Source organism: Cheilinus undulatus, linkage group 20 (genome assembly GCF_018320785.1).
Source record: "Cheilinus undulatus linkage group 20, ASM1832078v1, whole genome shotgun sequence".
Lineage (NCBI taxonomy): Eukaryota > Metazoa > Chordata > Actinopteri > Labriformes > Labridae > Cheilinus > Cheilinus undulatus.
Genome location: NC_054884.1, coordinates 3,104,580 through 3,128,271, shown reverse-complemented (window position 1 = coordinate 3,128,271; position 23,692 = coordinate 3,104,580). Strand labels below are relative to the sequence as shown.

At 41.0% G+C, this 23,692-nt stretch overlaps 1 protein-coding gene across 1 annotated transcript in view; it reads right to left on the bottom strand.

The window, feature by feature from the left end:
* Positions 1-8,601: 8,601 nt before the first annotated feature.
* The window catches only part of ryr2a (ryanodine receptor 2a (cardiac)), a 163,482-nt gene continuing 148,391 nt past the window's right edge, over positions 8,602-23,692 (bottom strand). Inside the window, exons 111-116 of the mRNA XM_041815659.1 lie at positions 23,343-23,477; positions 19,494-19,650; positions 16,529-16,593; positions 15,179-15,279; positions 14,176-14,227; positions 8,602-12,376 (exon numbers count right to left, since the gene is read on the bottom strand). Of these exons, the coding sequence (XP_041671593.1) occupies positions 12,281-12,376; positions 14,176-14,227; positions 15,179-15,279; positions 16,529-16,593; positions 19,494-19,650; positions 23,343-23,477 (606 nt within the window). The 3' untranslated portion in view covers positions 8,602-12,280. The remainder of the gene's footprint in view (positions 12,377-14,175; positions 14,228-15,178; positions 15,280-16,528; positions 16,594-19,493; positions 19,651-23,342; positions 23,478-23,692) is intronic.

Here is a 23,692-nt window from a genome sequence, read left to right as displayed (position 1 = left end):
ATTTAAACAACAACAGTAAATAAATGTGAAGACTTTACCATCAGAAACAGTTGTTATGTAATTGATGTGATTGTGTAATCAGAGGACATACATCTACATAAATACACATTTGTCACTGACCTCTTTATTAGGTACACCTGTTCACCTGCACATTAACATTGATATCTGATCAGCCAATCAGATGGCAGCAGCTAATGCTTAAAGTCTCACTGACATGATAAGGTTCTCAACCTGTGGGTGGGGACCCTGAGGAGGGTCACAGAGCCATTTTTAGTGGTCCTGGTAAAACAAGTCAGTGAGGCTTCTTTTAACATGTCTGATTGGGTGTGTCTGCTGTTTTCTAATTTTCATGAATAAACCTGATGGGTGTCACTAGTCTCCACAATGATTTTCCTTTCCCTGGTCTGATGAGTCTAGACCTCTGCTGCCCAACCCTAACCCCAGTCTGATGATTAAGGACCTAAACTCAGCTCAAAAAGTATTGGATCAGTGAGGCCAGTTCCTTTATTTTTGCTGTAGACTAAACACATTTGTGTTTGACACAAAAAAAAAGCTGAATATAAGACAAGAGATCATCTTTTCAGCTTTTATTTCCAGGGTTTTACATCTGGATCTGATATCCAACTTAGAAGATAGCTTTATTTGTAAGGGAACACAAAATCTTCAGGTGAGCAAAAGTATTGAAACAGAGAGACATAAAACAGGTGAAAGTGAGTGAGACTTAATATTTAGTTGTAAATCCTTTTCTTGCAGTAACTGCATCAATCCAGTGATCACTGACATCATTTTTTAGTAAATATAAAACTTAAACTGTCACTGAGACTGTCAGCAGTGTTTATTTTCTTTAATTTTATTAGATTTATAAAGTGAGTTAATAAAGAAAAGGTAGACAGTGGATGAAAACATGCAGGAGAGTTCTGATGAACCCAAAGATGAGACACAATGACAGAAGGAAAACTGTGAAACACAGTCTGGATATTTAAGAGCTTATTTAATATGGGTTTAACGTCCAAATACAACATCTTTAAACCTTGAAAAAAAGGGGAATTTATGTGTTATAATGCCTGAGCTTTATTCTTACACTGACTGCACTTCTCTTCACACAGCTTTCTTGTTTTTAGTGTTTAAACTGTTTTTGTCTTACATTGTTCTTCTGTGACTTTCTGTCTTCCAAAGCCCTGACACCTCTCTCCCTTTTCATTGTTTTCTGACGTCTCTCTGGTCCTGACTAACATCTCTCTAGTCCCTGAGAAACTTCTCTCTGGTCCTGACTAATGTCTCTCTGGTCCTGACTAGCACCTCTCTCTGGTCCTGACTAATGTCTCTCTGGTCCTGACCAACCTCTCTCTGGTCCTTAGTAACATCTCTGTAGTCCCTGAGGAACATCTCTCTGGTCCTGACTAGCATCTCTCTGGTCCTAAACAATCTCTATCTGATCCTGACAAATATCTTTCTGGTCCTTAGTAACATCTCTCTCTCTAGTCCCTGACTAGCATCTCTCTCTGGTCCTGACTAGCACCTCTCTCTGGTCCTGACTAGCATCTCTCTGGTCCTGACTAATATCTCTCTGGTCCTTAGTAACATCTCTCTAGTCCCTGAGGACCATCTCTCTGGTCCTGACTAGCATCTCTCTGGTCCTAAACAATCTCTATCTGATCCTGACAAATATCTTTCTGGTCCTTAGTAACATCTCTCTCTCTAGTCCCTGACTAGCATCTCTCTGGTCCTGACTAGCACCTCTCTCTGGTCCTGACCAGCATCTCTCTGGTCCTGACTAATGTCTCTCTGGTCCTGACCAACCTCTCTCTGGTCCTGACTAACATCTCTCTGGTCCTGACTAACATCTCTCTGGTCCTGACTAACTTCTCTCTGGTCCTGACTAACATCTCTCTGGTCCTGACTAGCATCTCTCTGGTCCTGACTAACCTCTCTCTGGTCCTGACTAACATCTCTCTGGTCCTGACTAACATCTCTCTAGTCATGACCAACCTCTCTCTGGTCCTGACTAACATATCTCTCTGGTCCTGACTAACATCTCTCTAGTCTTGACTAATGTCTCTCTGGTCCTGACTAATGTCTCTCTGGTCCTGACTAACATCTCTCTGGTCCTGACTAATGTCCCACTGGTTCTGACTAACTTCCCTCTGGTCCTGACTAATGTCTCTCTGGTCCTGACTAATGTCTCTCTGGTCCTGACTAATGTCTCTCTGGTCCTGACTAATGTCTCTCTGGTCCTGATTAATGTCTCTCTGGTCCTGATTAATGTCTCTCTTTGGTCCTGACTAATGTCTCTCTGGTCCTGACTAGCATCTATTTTTTGTCCCTGAAGAATGTCTCTCTGGTCCTGACTAGCATCTATTTTTTGTCCCTGAAGAATGTCTCTCTGGTCCTGACTAGCATCTATTTTTTGTCCCTGAAGAATGTCTCTCTGGTCCTGACTAATGTCTCTCTGGTCCTGACTAATGTCTCTGGTCCTGACTAATGTCTCTCTGGTCTTGACTAATGTCTCTCTGGTCCTGACTAATGTCTCTCTGGTCCTGACTAATTTCTCTGGTCCTGACTAATGTCTCTCTGGTCTTGACAAATGTTTCTCTGGTCCTGACAAATGTCTCTCTGGTCCTGACTAATGTCTCTCTGGTCCTGACTAATGTCTCTCTGGTCCTGACTAATGTTTCTCTGGTCCTGACTAATGTCTCTCTGGTCCTGACTAATGTCTCTCTGGTCCTGACTAATGTCTCTCTGGTCTTGACAAATGTCTCTCTGGTCCTGACTAATGTCTCTCTGGTCTTGACAAATGTCTCTCTGGTCTTGACTAATGTCTCTCTGGTCCTGACTAATGTCGCTCTGGTCCTGACTAATGTCTCTCTGGTCCTGACTAATGTCTCTCTGGTCCTGACTAATGTCTCTCTGGTCCTGACTAATGTCTCTCTGGTCTTGACTAATGTCTCTCTGGTCCTGACTAATGTCTCTCTGGTCCTGACTAATGTCTCTCTGGTCTTGACAAATGTCTCTCTGGTCCTCACACGTCTCCAGTCCTGAGTGTGGCTCTGGTCCAGAGTAATGTATCTCTGCTCCCTGAGTAAAGTCTTTCTGGTCCTCTCAGACACATCCATGGAATAAAAACCAATTAAAGTTAAAGTCTGAATCAAAGCGACCCACCTGCCCGCTGCTCTCTCAGTCTGACGTGTCTCTGAAGTTCAGCTGAGCAGCTTCATGCTTCTGTCTGCACACACTCAGTTCACTCCATCCACACTGCAGGACGGGTTCAGACTCCTCCTATGAGGGTCTGCAGAGGGATCCAGCTCTGGTCTGATAATTACTGAGGAGGGGTCAATGGGAAGGGACTCTCTAGTACGTCTACATGCTCAGTATAGATCCAGCGCTGGTGTGATCAGTACTGAGGGGGAGTCAGAGGGATGGTAAAAATCTGCGGACATGTTCATGTAGTGTTAATGATTTTTTTTTTTTTATTTGGCCTTTTTGGCTTTATTAGATAGGACAGTGGATAGAGTCGGAAATAGGGAAGAGAGTGGGGAGAGACATGTTGGAGGTAGTGCCACGGGCCGGATTCAAACAAGGGTCGCCTGCGTACATAGCACGCGCCTTAACCACTCGACTACCGGCGTGCCATATTAATGATTTTTTTTTAATCTAATATGTGTTCTAAACCCAAGGAAGAGAAGCTGCAATCAATATGTAAATGCTGATGGGGTACCAATTGACAAAAATGTGTTAACATTCAGCTAACGTGTTGATTATCTGATGAAAATTTTATAATCTTTTAATATATTAATATTCTTCATCTCCATGAACCTATTCTGACTCTCTGCTAAATCCACCGACACCAGCATGTAGATGTACTGAGTTCCATCTCAGTACACCTACACCAGCATGTAAACATACTGAGTCTGTTGAATCCACCTCTATCAGCATGTAAACGTACTGAGTCTCTGCTGAATCCACCTACACCACAGTAAACGTACTGAGTCTCTGCTGAATCCACCTACACCAGCATGTAAACATACTGAGTCTGTTGAATCCACCTACACCAGCATGTAAACATACTGAGTCGCTGCTGAATCCACCTACAACAGCATGTAAACGTACTGAGTCTCTGCTGAATCCACCTACACCAGCATGTAAACATACTGTGTCTGTTGAATCCCACTTCACCAGCATGTAAACATATTGAGTCTGTTGAATCCACCTACACCAGCATGTAAACATACTGAGTCTCTGCTGAATCCACCTACACCAGCATGTAGACATACTGAGTCTCTGCTGAATCCACCTCTACCAGCATGTAAACGTACTGAGTCTCTGCTGAATCCACCTACACCAGCATGTAGACGTACTGCGACCCTGCTGAATCCACCTACACCAGCATGTAGACGTACTGAGTCTCTGCTGAATCCACCTCCACCAGCATGTAAACATACTGAGTTTCTGCTGAATCCACCTACACCAGCATGTAGATGTACTGAGTCTCTGCTGAATCCACCTCGACCAGCATGTAGACGTACTGAGTCTCTGCTGAATCCACCTCGACCAGCATGTAGACGCACTGAGTCTCTGCTGAATCCACCTCTACCAGCATGTAAACGTACTGAGTCTCTACTGAATCAACATACAACAGCATGTAAACGTACTGAGTCTGTTGAATCCACCTACAACAGCATGTAAACATACTGAGTCTCTCCTGAATCCACCGACACCAGCATGTCAATGTACTGAGTCTCTGCTGAATCCAACTACACCAGCATGTAGACGTACTGAGACCCTGCTGAAACCACCTACAGCAGCATGTAAACATACTGAGTCTCTGCTGAATCCATGAACACCAGCATGTAGACATACCAAGTCTGTGCTGAATCCACCTCAACCAGCATGTAGATGTACTGAGTCTCTGTTGAATCAACCTACACCAGCATGTAGACGTACTGCGACCCTGCTGAATCCACCTACACCAGCATGTAGACGTACTGAGTCTCTGCTGAATCCACCTACAACAGCAAGTAAACATACTGAGTTTCTGCTGAATCCACCTACACCAGCACTGTAATGTACTGAGTCTCTATTGAATCCAACTACACCAGCATGTAAACATACTGAGTTTCTGCTGAATCCACCTACACCAGCATTGTAATGTACTGAGTCTCTATTGAATCCAACCACACCAGCATGTAAACATACTGAGTCTCTGCTGAATCCACCTACACCAGCATGTAGATGTACTGAGTCTCTGCTGAATCCACCTCGACCAGCATGTAGATGTACTGAGTCTCTGCTGAATCCACCTCGACCAGCATGTAGACCTACTGAGTCTCTGCTGAATCCACCTCTACCAGCATGTAAACGTACTGAGTCTCTGCTGAATCAACATACAACAGCATGTAAACGTACTGAGTCTGTTGAATCCACCTACAACAGCATGTGAACATACTGAGTCTCTCCTGAATCCACCGACACCAGCATGTAGACGTACTGAGACCCTGCTGAAACCACCTACAGCAGCATGTAAACATACTGAGTCTCTGCTGAATCCATGTACACCAGCATGTAGACATACCAAGTCTGTGCTGAATCCACCTCGACCAGCATGTAGATGTACTGAGTCTCTGTTGAATTAACCTACACCAGCATGTAGACGTACTGCGACCCTGCTGAATCCACCTACACCAGCATGTAGACGTACTGAGTCTTTGCTGAATCCACCTACAACAGCAAGTAAACATACTGAGTTTCTGCTGAATCCACCTACACCAGCATTGTAATGTACTGAGTCTCTGCTGAATCCACCTACACCAGCATGTAAACGAACTGAGTCTCTGCTGAATCCAACTACACCAGCATGTAAACATACTGAGTCTCTGCTGAATCCACACCAGTAGGCAGATGTCCTGAGTTTCTCCAGAGTCTACCAACACCAGCATGTAAATGTACTGAGTTTGTGCTGATAATTCAGAGCTGTCAGGGGTAAAGAAAACTGTTTCTTCTTCTGTGGTAATCTTTACAGTCAGTCAGTCCTAAAAGATTTTTGATGAATTCTTCTGGGGCTCTCTGACCAAACAAGGACATCTGATTGGTCATTACAGCGGTGTGGAGAAGCAAGCGTTCAGACTCTCATGACCCCAAAACACACTCTCAATCACACACATGAGCACACAACCAGAGGATACTGAATGTTAAATACGACCACAGAGACAGACTCAAGGTGTTTCAAGTTTATATACATGCACACATGCTCAAACATAAATATTGCTGCCTGGACTCTGGTGATCCTGGTTAACCTGGTCCGTTGTGATGTCCATCCTTGGTGATAGACAGGCTCACAGTAAGCTCTCCATGTTAGTTTTGGCTCTGTGTCTGCTTTCATAATAAACTCAGAACAGTTTCCGTTAATCAGCTCTGAGTCTCTGTTTACTGGAGTGTCACTCTGAGCTGAAGCTCAATGACAGAGAGGGGAACACTTCCTCTTTCTAACTGAATGGCACAGCTGAGGCTGATATTCTCTGCTATTATAACTTCAATTCAAAAAAGTATGGTCGCTGTGTGAAAAACAGCTGCAGGAGTATGACGCAGCTAATTAGGTTAACTGCCAACAGGTCAGTGACATGACTGGAATGAGAGGAGCATTTTGGCCTTTCTTAGAGAGTCCTATGTAAAGAGAGACAGGAGGGAAGACATGCACCAAATGTGGCATGACTGGGAATCAACCTTTAACCAATGCGTCAAAGCCTCTGCTTACGGCACCTGCTCCCCCCACTGAGCTACACCAGCACTCAAAAAAAGGGGCATTTTAGAGAAGCAGAATCAATCAGAAGTAAAGATGGGCAGAGTTTCATCAATCTATGAAAAACTGAGTCTAAAAATATGGACAAATTTCAGAAAAATGTTCCTCAATGTAATATAGTGAAGACTTTGAATCTTCCACCATCTATAGTCCATAATACCATTAAAAGATTCAGAGTGTCTGGAGAAATCTCTGTGCGCATAGGACAAGGGCTTTAAAAACAGGCATGATTCTGTTCTGAAATCACTGCATGGGCTCAGGAACATTCCAGAAATCACTGTCTGTCAACACATCCACAAATGACAGTTACAGCTGGATCATGAAGAGAAGAAGTCATATGTGAACCAGATTAAGAAACACCGCCGTCTTCTCTGGACCAAAGCTCATTTAACATGGACTGAGGAAACATGGAAAACTGTTCTGTGGTCGGATGAAACCATAGCACCAGTGTCCTGTGGACTAAAGAGGATTTAGACCATCCAGCTTGTTCTCCTGGCTCAGGTCTAAAGCCTGCATCTCTGATGGTATGGGGTTGATTAGTGCCTATGGCTGGGGCAGCTCTAACGTTTGGAAAGGAACTATGAATGCTGAAAAGTAGAGAGAGGTTTTAGAGCAACATATGCTCCCATCCAGACAACGTCTCTGTCAGGGAAGGCCTTGACTATTTCAGCAAGACGATGCTAAACCACATACCACATCCATCACAACAGCATGGCTTCACAGGAGAAGAGTCCATATCCTAAAGCGGCCTACCTGCAGTCGAGACCTTTCACCAATAGAAAACATTTGGAGCATCATAAAAGGAAATATCCAGCAATGAAGACCCAGCATTGTTGAGCAGCTAGAATCCAACATAAGACAAGAATGGGACAGCATTCCTCCCCCATCAACTGGTCTCCTCACTTCCCAGACATTTACAGACTGTTGCTAAAAGTAGAGGTGATGAAATATAATGGTAAACAAAAATGAGCAAATATTCCCCCTGAAATGTCTCAGTTTCAACATCTGATATGTTGTTTCTTTTCTATTTTGAATTAAATATGGGTTTATGAGATTTAAATTCTGTTTTTATATACATTTTATACAGTGTCCCAACTTTTTTGGATATGGGGCAGTCAATCATACTTTAAGGCTGCTAGGGATATTTTCACATTTGTCTAGGCAATGACCCAGAGCAGTGTTCAGGAAGGACATGACCTTTCAAAATAAAACTCAGAGGGTGGTTGGATGAACATTCTGTCCGTCTCATTCATCACGGGCCAATCAGAGCAACAAAATATGTGATGTAGGCGGGACTAAACCCCAACAGCCGGTCTCTCCTGTCACTCCAGGATTGTTCACTATCAGTGGAGCCAGACGGTAAATCAAACTCTGAAGGAGAACAGACAGTTTAAATGATTCAGTTTATGTATTATTGATCATTAAAATCAATAAATCACTGAATTTAGAGTTATGTTTCTACTTGTGTTTGTGTGTTTAATTTTAGTGTAATCAGATCAGAGTTATTGATCCTGAGGATGCTCCTCCATATATGAAACACTGGCAACTGTGTTAACATCTGAAAAATTTAAGAATGACGTCTCTTCACCAGTTAATAAAGTTTAATTTCAGTGTAATCAGATCAGAGTTAATAGTCCTCACCCTGACGAAACTCCTCTTTATGTTTAACACTGTGATTAGCTCAGAGAGACTTTTTAACACCTGAAACAAAAAAAAGATAAATTAAAAAGAAGAATGATGTCTCTTCACATGTTAATAAATAAAGTTTTATTTTGAAAATCATGCAGATCCATTCATAGACTGGTGTTTGTACACATGAAGCTGCTGCCTCTGGTAAACATGCCCCTCTGTGCTATCGCTCCTTATTTCTGCACACAGTGACGGCATTGATCAGTCCACTGTCTAATCAATCAATAATCAATGATGACATCAGCAGCATGGTTCAATGGTCGTTGGAATAAAACAGACACGTCAGCTAACGGCTCAGAGCTAACGCTAACGGCTCAGAGCTAATGCTAACCACTCAGAGCTAATGCTAACTGCTCAGAGCTTACGCTAACCACTCATGCAGCCGCACTCAACTTTAAAGGTGCAGCTCTGTAGCGCCCCCTGGTGGACCCTCACTGTTCCCAGCTTTAAAGGTGGAAATACAAAACTATCCCCCGGTGGACAATAACTACAACATCATCCTCTGTGGAAAAAAGCTGTCAGTTTTGGTTCTTCTACATGTGGTACTGACTCAGCTTCAACTGGACTCAGGTGGACTTGACTGGATTTAACTCGACTTGGCTAGACTTAGTTTGACTCGGCTTAACTCAGCTCTGCAAAATGGAATCCTTTGACTTGGTTTGACTTGACTCGGATTGGCACCAGTTGACTCTACTTGAATACAACTGATTTAACTAGACTCAAAGTCTAGGAGCCAAGTGGAGACTAGGAGCGTGGACTAAGGGAGCTGACTGTAGACTATCGGAGCCAAGTGTAGACTAGCAGGGCCAAGTGTAGACTAACATGGCCAAGTGGAGACTAGGAACGTAGACTATCGGAGCCAAGTGTAGACTAACGTGGCCAAGTGGAGACTAGGAGCTTAGACTATCGGAGCCAAGTGTAGACTAACGTGGCCAAGTGGAGACTAGGAGCGTAGACTATCGGAGCCAAGTGTAGACTAACGTGGCCAAGTGGAGACTAGGAGCTTAGACTGTCGGAGCCAAGTGTAGACTATCGGAGCCAAGTATAGACTAGCAGGGCCAAGTGGAGACTAACATGGCCAAGTGTAGACTAGGAGTGTGGACTAGGGGAGCCGACTGTAGACTATCAGAGCCAAGTGTAGACTAGCAAGGCCAAAAGTACACGAGGAGGGTAGAATAGGAGAGCCAGGTGTAGACTAGGAGGGTAGACTAGGGCAGCGGAGTGTAGACTAGCAGTGCCAAATGTAGACACGGCACATTGACTAGGGGAGCCAAGTGTAGACTAGCAGGGCCAAGTGTAGACTAACATGGCCAAGTGTAGACTAGGAGCGTGGACTAGGGGAGCTGACTGTAGACTATCAGAGCCAAGTGTAGACTAGCAGGGTCAAGTGTAGACTAGAAGGGTAGACTAGCAGAGCCGAGTGAAGACTAGCACAGCCGAGTGTAGACTAGTTGAGCTGCTACCACATAGTAGTTAAAACCAGTTTTAGAGTACCCAGTATTCAGACTCTTCTCTTGTCTGGGTCTCTAGTTCTTTCCATAGAGCTGTACTGATCAATGATCAATATATTTACCTTTATAAACAGTGTACTGCACCTTTAAGATTAAGTGTTAAACTTATTGAAGAGAACAACCTCAGCTTTTCTCCATTAGCTTTAAAATAAGATTAATCAATAGATCATAATCAATAATTCCTTGACGTGAGATAAAATAAAGTGCACTCTGATTGGTCGGCATTTTTTACAGTGTATTGCTGAATGGTTAAATCAAGGTTAAACTGTGAGGGCGGCACCTCGTGTGGTTGGTTTAAAGGATGCAAGCGGACATGAAGACAATAATAGAGAAGTCTTAATTCATCTTAAATCATCTTATTAAACATTTTATGGCTGACATTATCATTTCATATCTTTGATATATTTATTAATTAATAAACATGCAATGAGCCTATCAGAGAACTTCTGTACAAAAAGGATCAATCTGATGGAAAATCATGAAAACATTCAAAATAACCTCTAACATGAGTCGGCTCTGAGCTCTTATCCAATCAGCACACACCTCCTGTCACCATGGAAACAGAAAATATACGGTAATAGAATGATTTCATATAATAACCCTTATATATGTATTATGTAGAATCCATCGGGGCAGATACAGGAGTGTTGGCGCCATCTTGGAGAGGTGTAGCTGCAGCTCAATGACATGTAGGACAACGTTCTCAGAAAGTGATCAGAAAGTGTGGCCCCTGCTGTGCTTGATTCTTAAACAGCTGATAACCGTCTAACAGAACACTAGACAAAAATATTCTGTGGACAGACCATCAGTCACCTTGAGCCACAACTACACCTCTTCAAGATGGCTGCCAAAAAGAGGTGTTCACGTGTATATTTCTGTGAGATGGTGGCATATCAGGGCCACTGTAAGAACAAATGAAATAAACTGGATCTGAATATTTCAAGAAAAAAAGTCAGAATTATTGAGATCAAAAAGCCAGAATTATTGGGATCATAAAGTTAAAATTATTGAGAAATTTAAAGTGAATCAAACTGAAAACAGCTGGACAGTGCCAGTTTACAGGAGTCCCAGTGATGATAATGTGGGGAAAATCAGAGGGACTTCCTTACTGATCAGCTAAAGTTTAAAGGATCATTGATTAGACCCTCACTGCCACATCTTGTTCGATTTTTCCATCAAACAGATTTTACAGTCTCAATAATTCTACGTTTTCGTTCTCGCTAATTTACAACCAATTAAAGCTGAAAGTTTTGAGTTTTTCTCTCTGAAATAATCAGATCCCCTTTATTGTTCCAGAGTCCCTCATCTCTCATCAGACTACGATCTCTCAGCAGTGATAAATGATCGCTGACTTTCTCCCTCATTGATCAGACCATCTTTCAGTCCAAACGTTAGTAACAGAGGGTCTGACTCAGCGATTTCTCTGGACCAATGAGAGTAGCCCTCTTTCTTTCTGAATTGCACAATCCCTTCACCTACGCCCCCTCCGGGCTTCATAAGGCACTGTTTCCTCCCCGTCCCCTCCCGATCATTATAATCTGAGCTAACAGGCTAATGCTAATGCTAACAATGAACTCATGAGTCTTTTTTGCTGCTTTGGTATTGCTTTAGCTTTAGCTTTAAGCTTTAGCCTTTAGCTTTTTGCTTTTCTTTAAACTTAACCATTGAAACTTAAACGTAGCAGAGATCAAGCAGCATTCAGGAAACAGAGTAGAAGATGGTGACTTGTTGACTTGATGACTCTGACTCGCCATTGTCCGTGTTGCTGAGTTCCTCTCTAACCAAATGCTATTGATGGTGTTGTGAGCCCTTCACCAGCGGCTGGGGTGTGCAGACTGCGAACATGAGCATCAGTAACACATCAGTCTTTGATTAAGCCCCGCCCACACACAGTGGCTCATTATACCCGGAGCCGAGTTTAAACCCATGAGCGGCTGAAGGAGCAGCCCATAACTGCTCATGTTTAAAACGGTGGGGTTCCAGAGTTTGTGGTTGGCCCCGCCTCCTGCAGAGACATGCAGCGTGCAAACTGAAAATATGAGAAGTTTTAACGTGGTCATAAAAATGTCTGATCCTAGCCATCTTCATAAAGAACTCTCTATGTGGATCAATAGAGCTCAGCCGTCATCCTCGGACTGCCGACCCTCCTCCACGCCATGCTGTCCAGAGTCATAATGGCGTCTATATACAGAGTCTAAAGCATTCCTAATGATGAGGAGGAGGACGGCGTGGAGAGCACGTGGAAAACAGCGTGGGGAGTCACAGACGACCAAGAGGGCGGAGCAGGTCAGTTCAGCTGATCCTCATATTGTTTCCGGAAGCAGTCGCCAGCGGGGAAAAACTCCCAACAACGCTCCTGGTACATTTTCCACACGTATGATTCCTGGAAGAAGACAGGAGGAGAGGGGTAGCATTAGCTTCTCTTTAACTACAGGTTTATAACAGAGAGGAGGAGGAGCTTAGAGAGCAGTAACTCCTCTTTAACTACAGGTTTATAACAGAGAGGAGGAGGAGCTAAGAGAGCAGTAACTCCTCTTTAATTACAGGTTTATAACAGAGGGGGAGGAGCTAAGAGAGCAGTAACTCCTCTTTAATTACAGGTTTATAACAGAGGGGGAGGAGCTAAGAGAGCAGTAACTCCTCTTTAACTACAGGTTTATAACAGAGGGGGAGGAGCTAAGAGAGCAGTAACTCCTCTTTAACTACAGGTTTATAACAGAGGGGGAGGAGCTAAGAGAGCAGTAACTCCTCTTTAATTACAGGCTTATATTAGAGAGGAGGAGGAGCTAAGAGAGCAGTAACTCCTCTTTAACTACAGGTTTATAACAGAGGGGGAGGAGCTAAGAGAGCAGTAACTCCTCTTTAATTACAGGCTTATATTAGAGAGGAGGAGGAGCTTAGAGAGCAGTAACTCCTCTTTAATAACAGGTTTATAACAGAGAGGAGGAGGAGCTTAGAGAGCAGTAACTCCTCTTTAACTACAGGTTTATAACAGAGGGGGAGGAGCTAAGAGAGCAGTAACTCCTCTTTAATTACAGGCTTATATTAGAGAGGAGGAGGAGCTAAGAGAGCAGTAACTCCTCTTTAATTACAGGCTTATATTAGAGAGGAGGAGGAGCTAAGAGAGCAGTAACTCCTCTTTAATTACAGGCTTATATTAGAGAGGAGGAGGAGCTTAGAGAGCAGTAACTCCTCTTTAATAACAGGTTTATAACAGAGAGGAGGAGGAGCAAAGAGAACAGTAACTCCTCTTTAACTACAGGTTTATAACAGAGAGGAGGAGGAGCTAAGAGAACAGTAACTCCTCTTTAATAACAGGTTTATAACAGAGAGGGGGAGGAGCTAAGAGAGCAGTAACTCCTCTTTAACTACAGGTTTATAACAGAGAGGAGGAGGAGCTAAGAGAGCAATAACTCCTCTTTAATTACAGGTTTATAACAGAGAGGAGGAGGAGCTAAGAGAGCAGTAACTCCTCTTTAATTACAGGTTTATAACATAGAGGGGGAGGAGCTAAGAGAGCAGTAACTCCTCTTTAACTACAGGTTTATAACAGAGGGGGAGGAGCTAAGAGAGCAGTAACTCCTCTTTAATTACAGGTTTATAACAGAGAGGAGGAGGAGCTAAGAGAGCAGTAACTCCTCTTTAATTACAGGTTTATATTAGAGAGGAGGAGGAGCTTAGAGAGCAGTAACTCCTCTTTAATTACAGGTTTATATTAGAGAGGAGGAGGAGCTTAGAGAACAGTTACTCCTCTTTAATTACAGGTTTATAACAGAGAGGAGGAGGAGCTAAGAGAGCAGTAACTCCTCTTTAACTACAGGTTTATAACAGAGAGGAGGAGGAGCTAAGAGAACAGTAACTCCTCTTTAATTACAGGCTTATATTAGAGAGGAGGAGGAGCTAAGAGAGCAGTAACTCCTCTTTAATTACAGGCTTATATTAGAGAGGAGGAGGAGCTAAGAGAGCAGTAACTCCTCTTTAATTACAGGCTTATATTAGAGAGGAGGAGGAGCTTAGAGAGCAGTAACTCCTCTTTAACTACAGGTTTATAACAGAGAGGAGGAGGAGCTAAGAGAGCAGTAACTCCTCTTTAATTACAGGCTTATATTAGAGAGGAGGAGGAGCTTAGAGAGCAGTAACTCCTCTTTAATTACAGGTTTATAATAGAGAGGAGGAGCTTACCTGTCCAGTGTGCTCAGTTTCATCTTTGTTGATTAGATACATAACAAAGAATCTGAAAAACAAGCACATCAATTATAATTGTTTTAATAATAATCATTATATATTACAATACTATATTGTTTATTGAGGGCGATATCTAAATGATTGACTTATCTATATATGTGGGGTTTATTATAGATTTGCCGTAAATAGATAGTAAAAGGATATAAACGACAAATAACCTCAAAAACAGTTATGTGTGGTAGTGAGAAACAGAGGAAGAAGGGTAAAGTTCTGTAAGTGATAAATCAGGAGTCAAAAAGATTTTATCTGAATTGTGATTTTTTTTGCTTCTAATATGAGACAACAGAGAGCACAGGTTTTTCAATGTTTTACAAATATAACTCATCTATTGTCCAAACAGATAATTTTATCAAATTTTAAGCTTTATTTCACATCTCCGAAAAACATTTCCATAAAGTTTAAAGAAGAATAGAGGGGAGAAGTTTGACACTCAACATTCTCTGGTAGAGATTTGTCAGAGTGAAAATCAGAAATGTTCTTGGCTAGTAAGTTTGCTGAACCACCAACCATATGATTGTACATATATGTGTGTATATGCAATAATAAAATAATAATTAAAAAAAATATAATAATGATACTACTACTACTACTACTACTACTACTACTACTACTAATAATAATAATAAAAAAAATGCTAGGACAGTGAGACTAGACTACCACTAACCTGACGTATGCATACAGATGTATCCAGGTGTAGGTTGACACTGTAAATGTTAGTACAGTCACACTAGACTACCACTAACCTGATGCATGCATACAGATGTATCCAGGTGTAGGTTGACACTGTAAATGTTAGTACAGTCACACTAGACTACCACTAACCTGATGCATGCATACAGGTGTATCCAGGTGTAGGTTGACACTGTAAATGTTAGTACAGTCACACTAGACTACCACTAACCTGATGCATGCATACAGGTGTATCCAGGTGTTAACTTACAGGTAGTTGGCTAAGTTGTGCTCCTGCAGCGTGTGCGTCTCAAAGCCATGAGGAACGGTGTCGAAGTAATCATTGCCGATCCCACAGATAAAACATTTGGTCTGAAACACAGAGAGACAAGAAGTCTTTAATAATAAACTTTATTTTGAAATCAATCCTTCAGTCAGCAGAGCTCTCAGATAGGTTTATGGGTTACTGACATTTAAGGTGGAAATACTCTACAGCTTTGGCTCAGCCACTCATAAACACCATGACACTGATACACATGAGGGCGCATGATTGGTGAAGGGTTAGGGTGATGAAGCTTTACTCCTCCCTGTACAATAATGAAGGAATCTGATGCTGTATCCTCTCTGAGTGCTGAGCTCCTTTAGCTGATTAGGTCAGATCAAAACATCAAAGGAGTGACAGATGAATCAAACACCTTATAGTCTACAGGTGGGTCTACATACAGGTAGATAGATGCTGTCATAGTGACGGTGACTGGTCTTCTTCTACTTCTACTTTGATTCATCCATCAGTAAGGTCACAGAGGCGGTGTAGGGAGTGTCTCAGAGGAATCACCAGGAGGTTGCTGTGGTTTTGAGGACAGCTGCTGTTTGTATTTAGTGACTGAACTCTTTTTGTATTTCTGCAGTCAGATCTTCATGGGACCTCTCCAGAGATCAGCTGTCTGTGACGTTCCTTAGACCCCATAGAGCTCCAGCTCTTTGTCTGCAGACTCGCTAACAGCTGCTTCAGATTGGCGTCATGGCATCAGCCATGGTGTCTGTCAGATCCAGCTCCCGCTATCACAGCGGTCAAACCAGGCATGCTGGCTGTGTCTTCATCAGTTTACCATTTTCAATGAAATGGGCCATGCCATTGAAAAATAATCAAACCCCTCATTTAGAGCTAAAATGTGTGAGGTTTGAGATATTTGTTTTAAAAGTATATAAATATTTACAGAACTGAGTTGGGGGCGGAATAATCATTCATCAATTGTAATTGAGGAAAAATGTTCAATTAATCATGATTTTGATTTTTTCCCAGCCCTAATTCAGGGTAGAATGAAAGCATTCTGAACAAACAATGGGAGTTTAGTTACAGAAATGAAAAACTGAGCTTTTACTTTGAAAAGCACAAACAGGAAGAACACTTGTGCTGTGTTCATCTATTCTGTGACATGTTCTTCTGATGTGGACGTGCAGAACTGATCAAACTAGATCAGTATCTGTCGGTTTTTGAATGGAGACGTCAGACTTAAGAATCTAACCACAAAGGTTGAAATGAAAATCTAGCAGTTACAAAGCCGTATCCACAAAAGCCCAGTCTGACTCTGACCATCTAAATATCTGTGTGTGTTGTTACCTCCATGTCTTCTTTGACTTGTTCCTGCTGATCTCTCAGTTCTCCAAACGCATCGATGATCAGACCTGGACACATGACAAAGACCAGAAACTACAATTAGTGACAAAAAAACTTCATTTATTAGTGTGTACCAGCTAAAGACGGCATGTTACTGTCATATTATTGTCATTACAATACTGTCATAATGTTACTCTCATCATGTTACCATCATAATGTTACTGTCATAATGATAGTCATACTGGTGATGTCATGTTAGTGTCATAATATTACTGTCAAAATGTTATGGTCCTAATGTTACTGTAATCATTTTACTATCATAATGTTAGTGTCATAATGTTACTGTCAAAATGTTACAGTCCTAATGTTACTGTCAAAATGTTACTGTCAAAATGTTACTGTCAAAATGTTACAGTCCTAATGTTACTGTAATCATAGTACTGTCATAATGTTACTGTCAAAATGTTACTCTCATCATAATGTTACCATCATAATGTCACCATTAACATGTTACCATCACAATCTTACTGTCATCCTGTTACCGTCATAATATTACCATCAAAATGTTACTGTCATCATGTTACTCTGATCATGTTACTATCATAATGTTACTTGCATCATGTTTCTATCAACATGTTAATGTCAACATGTTACCATCATAATGTTACTGTCATCATGTTACTATCATAATATTACTGTCATAATGTAACCGTCAAAATGTTACGCTTGTCATAATGTTACCATCATAATGTTACCATTAACATGTTACCATCACAATCATACTGTCATCCTGTTACTGTTGTTATGTTACCGCTAAAATGTTACTGTCATCATCTTACTATCATAATGTTTCTGTCATAATGTTACGCCATAATGTTACTATCATAATGTTACTGTCATACTGTTACCATTCTAGTGTTACCGTCATATTGTTACTGTCTGCATGTTACTATCATAATGTTAGTGTCATAACGTTAATAACATAATGTTACTATCAACATGTTACCATCACAATGTTACTGTCATCATGTTACTATCATAATGTTACTGTCATAATGTTACTATCATAATATTACCATTCTAGTGTTACCATCATATTGTTTCTGTCATCATGTTACCATCATAATGTTACTGTCATAATGTCACCATTCTAGTGTTACCGTCATATTGTTACTGTCTGCATGTTACTATCATAATGTTACTGTCATAACGTTAATAACATAATGTTACTATCAACATGTTACCATCATAATATTCTGTCATCATGTTACTATCATAATGTTACTGTCATAATGTTACCATTCTAGTGTTACCGTCATATTGTTACTGGTATCATGTTACTGTCATAATGTTACTGTCAAAATGTTACAGTCCTAATGTTACTGTAATCATGTTACTGTCATAATGTTACTGTCAAAATGTTACTGTCAAAATGTTACAGTCCTAATGTTACTGTAATCATAGTACTTTCATAATGTTACTGTCAAAATGTTACTCTCATTATAAAGTTACCATCATAATGTCACCATTAACATGTTACCATCACAATCTTACTGTCATCCTGTTACCGTCATAATATTACCATCAAAATGTTACTGTCATCATGTAACTCTGATCATGTTACTATCATAATGTTACTTGCATCATGTTTCTATCAACATGTTAATGTCAACATGTTACCATCATAATGTTACTGTCATCATGTTACTATCATAATGTTACTGTCATAATGTAACCGTCAAAATGTTACGCTTGTCATAATGTTACCATCATAATGTTACCATTAACATGTTACCATCACAATCATACTGTCATCCTGTTACTGTTGTTATGTTACCGCTAAAATGTTACTGTCATCATCTTACTACCATAATGTTTCTGTCATAATGTTACGCCATAATGTTACTATCATAATGTTACTGTCATACTGTTACCATTCTAGTGTTACCGTCATATTGTTACTGTCTGCATGTTACTATCATAATGTTAGTGTCATAACGTTAATAACATAATGTTACTATCAACATGTTACCATCATAATGTTACTGTCATCATGTTACTATCATAATGTTACTGTCATAATGTTACTATCATAATATTACCATTCTAGTGTTACCATCATATTGTTTCTGTCATCATGTTACTATCATAATGTTACTGTCATAATGTTACCATTCTAGTGTTACCGTCATATTGTTACTGTCTGCATGTTACTATCATAATGTTACTGTCATAACGTTAATAACATAATGTTACTATCAACATGTTACCATCATAATATTCTGTCATCATGTTACTATCATAATGTTACTGTCATAATGTTACTATCATAATGTTACCGTCATATTGTTACTGTAATCATATTACTATCATAATGTTACTGTCATAATGTTACTATCATAATGTTACTGTCATAATGTTACCATTCTAGTGTTACCGTCATATTGTTACTGTCATCATGTTATCATAATGTTACTCTCATAATGTTAATAACATTATGTCACTATCAACATGTTACCATCATAATGTTACTGTCATAATGTTACTATCATAATGTTACTGTCATAATGTTACCATTCTAGTGTTACCATCATATTGTTACTGTCATCATGTTACTATCATAATGTTACTCTCATAATGTTAATAACATTATGTTACTATCAACATGTTAATGTCAACATGTTACCATCATAATGTTACTGTCATCATGATACTGTCACAATGTTACTGCCATCCTGTTACTGTCATAATGATACTGTCATAATGTTATCATCATAATGATACTGTCATAATGTTCCTGTCATAATGTTATCATCATAATGATACTGTCATAATGTTCCCGTCATAATGATACTGTCACAATGTTACAGCCATCCTGTTACCATCATAATGATACTGTCATATTGTTACTCTCATATTATTACTGTCATAACATTTCTGTTTTGACTTTCAATTGAGAGTCTCTGACCTTGTATGATAGCCAGCAGGATGACGATGACAAAGAAGAAGAAGGTGATGTCAAAGATGATCCGGTAGATCTCATACTCATCTCCTGCAGGATCCTCGATCTGGTCCCCGATACCTCCCCCCGCCCTCACCCCCACATACATGTGGAACATGTAACACTAAAGGAGGGAGAGAGTGAGAGAAATAGAGGCTGTTTACCACAGGTTGACTGACCAATAACAACGTTATAGTCACCTGTATTCAGGTAGATGGTTTAAAAATAGTGATAGAAGGATTTTATTAGACATCAGTGCAGGATTTAATCAGGGTCTTTTCTGCCATACAGTATTAACCACAGCCCCCCTCCTCTAACATCACCTGCTTTCATGGCCCCCCTACAAAAATGTCTGAAATTTGCATTATTGATGAGATGACCAAACTATAATCTGCTGTGAATTTTAAAGATGAAAATGGCTCCGGGTGACCCCCCCCAACGGTGGTCTGACCCCCCCCCCCCCCCCGACCAAACACAGCTCCATAGCACAGACGGAAAGAGCCAATAATGGAGGAGCTCAAACAGTCCTCTGTGACAATACTGTAATTTATTCAGACCAGGACCAGGACTGGAACTTAACCAGACCAGGACCAGGACTAAACCAGACCAGGACCCAGGCTAGCAAGGACCCTTGGCACCAGTGTCCAGTATCCCAGTAGAACCAGTGTTGTTCCTTTAAAGGAGAGGATGATCAGTGTGGACTGATGCGGGTGACTGAGGATGAGGATTAGAGAGCCCTGAGGTCTACGGCTGATCACCCACAGACCTTATATAGACCTAGTCCTCCAGCTGGGGCTCTGTGGTTCTTCTGATAGAGAACATGGATCTTTATGGAGTCTGTCTGTTAGTTAAAAACCATGCTGAGGTGCCTCTGAGCATGGGAGCAAACCCCCAACAGCTCAAGAGTACTCCATCCTGGTCTTCAGCCCCTCACTGAGACAGTTCTCCCTCAGAGAACGTCTACAGGATGCTGGTAGTGTCTGGGTGAGTATACAGCTGATAGAGCATCAGCTGATGTTCTTTCAGCTGATGTTCTCTCAGCTGATGTTCTCTCAGCTAATAGTCTATCAGGTGTAGGACCCTGTTAGTGATCATGTTGTATGATAACAGAGCAAAAATTAAAGCTAATTAGCTAAAAACAACATTAGCATGGAGCAGATGCTGTGATAGGATGGGACCCCGGACTGCTGAATGGCGCCCCCTGTCTTCCTCCTCTGATTCCTGTATCTCCTGTATTTCCATGAGAGTGCATCAGTGACTCAAACATAGTATCTGTGACTGTTTAGCAGGTTAGAGTCACAGCTGAAGCATCAGTCAGTGAGTCAGCAGAGCTATAATTAAATTAAAGATGTGGAGCAGAGCGCAGTAATCTCAGAGCCTCAGGGGAAGCAGGCTGTCAGAATAAAAGCTCTGATCCATGACGCTGTGTCCATACATGGAGACGCTTCATCTGACCACAAGCTCCATGTTTCTGATCCACAAACACCAAGGCTCAACCCCAATCCTCCACTCCACCCTCTCAGTCCACCCTCCTCCCACCACTCAGTCCTCCACATCCAGTTCTGGATTCATGTCCAGTAGTCGGGCATTCCTGTTCCTCTGGATGGAGAAGTGTGAGGGCTACATGGACCTTCAGACAGACGCTGAACAGTCCTGTGTCATCTCATCTGCTTCTATAAATGCTGTTGAAGACTACTGATAATAATAATAATAATAATAATAATAATAACTTTATTTGTATAGCACTTTTAAAAACATGGGTTTACAAAGTGCTTTGACAAGCGCACAAGCAAGTACAAAAACCCAGACAAAAGATAAGAAACAGAACGTGACATGTAGACAGATAATAATTCATCTACATCGATAAAGAGCAACAATATAGAACCAAACCTAGATGACCTGTGATGCCATGCAAACTTAGACATCACAGACATCAATCAGAGTGCAGACATGAAACCATACTGCACAGCTAAGACATCATGAACATCATCAGGATGCAGGCAAGACACAGACATCAGTACCATAAAACGATAGCAACCCAGGCAATGCAGGAGCCCAGCTACACAGGCTGAGACCGAGAGGACCAAAATTAAAGACATAAGAAATTAAAAGAGAAACAGTAAAATGTAAATAAGAAGGCAAAAACAGATATTAAAACAGGGTAAAACATGCTCTAAAACTGTAAAAGCAGTAAAATTGATAAATATTATAACAGAGGTAAACATAAGGGGAAGCAGTGAAGACGTAAAATCAATAAAGTTAGGAAGACAGTAACAATTAAAAACAGCCAGGGGGCAAGGAAATAAAACTAGGTTGACAGGGAGTAAAGGAGAGATTAAGAGGAAATTAAACTAAAATATGTAAGAACCTGTGAGAAGATAAAAATTATAAAAATTAAATAAGAAGAAGATGAAGACGACATCACATAAAAGCCAGTCTATAGAAATGAGTTTTAAGAAGTGATTTAAAGGATGTCAGTGATTCTGCATGCCTTATCTCCTCGGGCAGGTCGTTCCAAAGTCGAGGGGCTCTGACGGAGAAGGCCCTGTCACCCTTAGATTTGAGTCTCGACTTTGGAATGACCAGGAGGTTCCCACCTGAGGATCTGAGGCTGCGGGCTGGGACATAGGGGAATAAAAGTTCTGTAATATATTCTGGAGCCAGACCCTTCAGTGCTTTAAAAGTAATAAGTAAAATCTTAAAATCAATTCTAAAAGTAATGGGTAGCCAGTGTAAAAATGCTAAAATCAGGGTGATGTAATGTTGTCTGTTAAAACCAGTTAGAAGCCTAGCTGCTGCATTTTGAACCAGTTGAAGGCGAGAGAGGAATTTTTGGCAGAGACCTGACAGGAGAGAGTTGCAATAGTCCAGGTGGGAAAAAATGAGAGTGTGGATTACCTGTTCCATATCTGACTGATGGAGAATTGGTTTTATTTTGGCAATTGTGCGTAAATGAAAAAAGCATGACTGGAGTCAAATTCTATTCCTAGATTTCAAGCTGTTGATTTAATGTTTGTAGACAATGGACCAAGGCTGTTTGGGATTGTATTGGGAAAGTTTGGAATATTGAAAAGAATGATTTCGGATTTGGAATTATTGAGTTGTAGAAAGTTTTGTGCCATCCAGCAGTTAATATAATTTAGACAGTCTATGACAGCAGCTAGGCTTCTTGGGTCCTCAGGTCTCAGGGGCAGGTATATCTGTGTGTCGTCTGCATAGCAGTGAGAGGAGACTTTATGATTCTTAATGATTTGACCAAGGGACAGCATATAAATAGAAAATAAAATCGGGCCTAAAACCGAACCTTGCGGTACACCACAGGTAAGGGTAGAGGTAGAGGAGGAGTGGCTACCTATGGTGACTGCAAAGGTTCACTCTAAAAGATAAGAATAAAACCAGCTAAGTGCAGTGTCCCTGATGCCCACCCAGTCTCTAAGATGTTCTATTAAAATACTGCGATCAACGGTATCAAAAGCTGCACTTTTTGATGGAGGTTCAGGAACTAGAAAGGTCGTCACATTTCACAGTAGTTGATTTCACCACTACACTGACTGTGTTGAAAGGAAACACAGGAAATAGAGATCGGACTGAGCCCATGTTTTAGGCTTCCAGGGCCACAGTCACAGATTATGAAAAGTAGAGACGGTAAAAGTCCCCACATTCTGTCCTTAAGTACAAGATACTTGAGTGAGAAATACTCTGGTACAAGTACAAGTACTGATTCAACTTCTTTAGTCAAGTAAAAAGTACAGGCTCTGAAATGTGCTTAGTAACACAGTAAAATAGATAGTAATAGTTAATCAGCTGAAAACTCACTGTCAGCATGTCGTCACACTTCATGTCGGGCAGCTCTCCGTCCTCTCCTTTGTTGTAGAACTTTCTAAAGAAGTTAAAGGCCACCACCGTGTACAGATACACAACCACCGCCAACAGACCCACAGTCAGGACCAGCTGTAGGAGAGAAACACCCTAGAATCAGTCCAATCATCTCAAACACAGGATAATCCAAAGCCAGGCTGACCCCGGCTCACCCTGGCTTGGGATAACTCTGATGTAGATGTAGTTACCGTGTGTGCAAGTATTTATAGTGTTATTGTGGATTATTAACATGTCATTTTGTGTTATTACATGTTTTTTGTGTTATTTGTGTTATCTATTGTTATTTC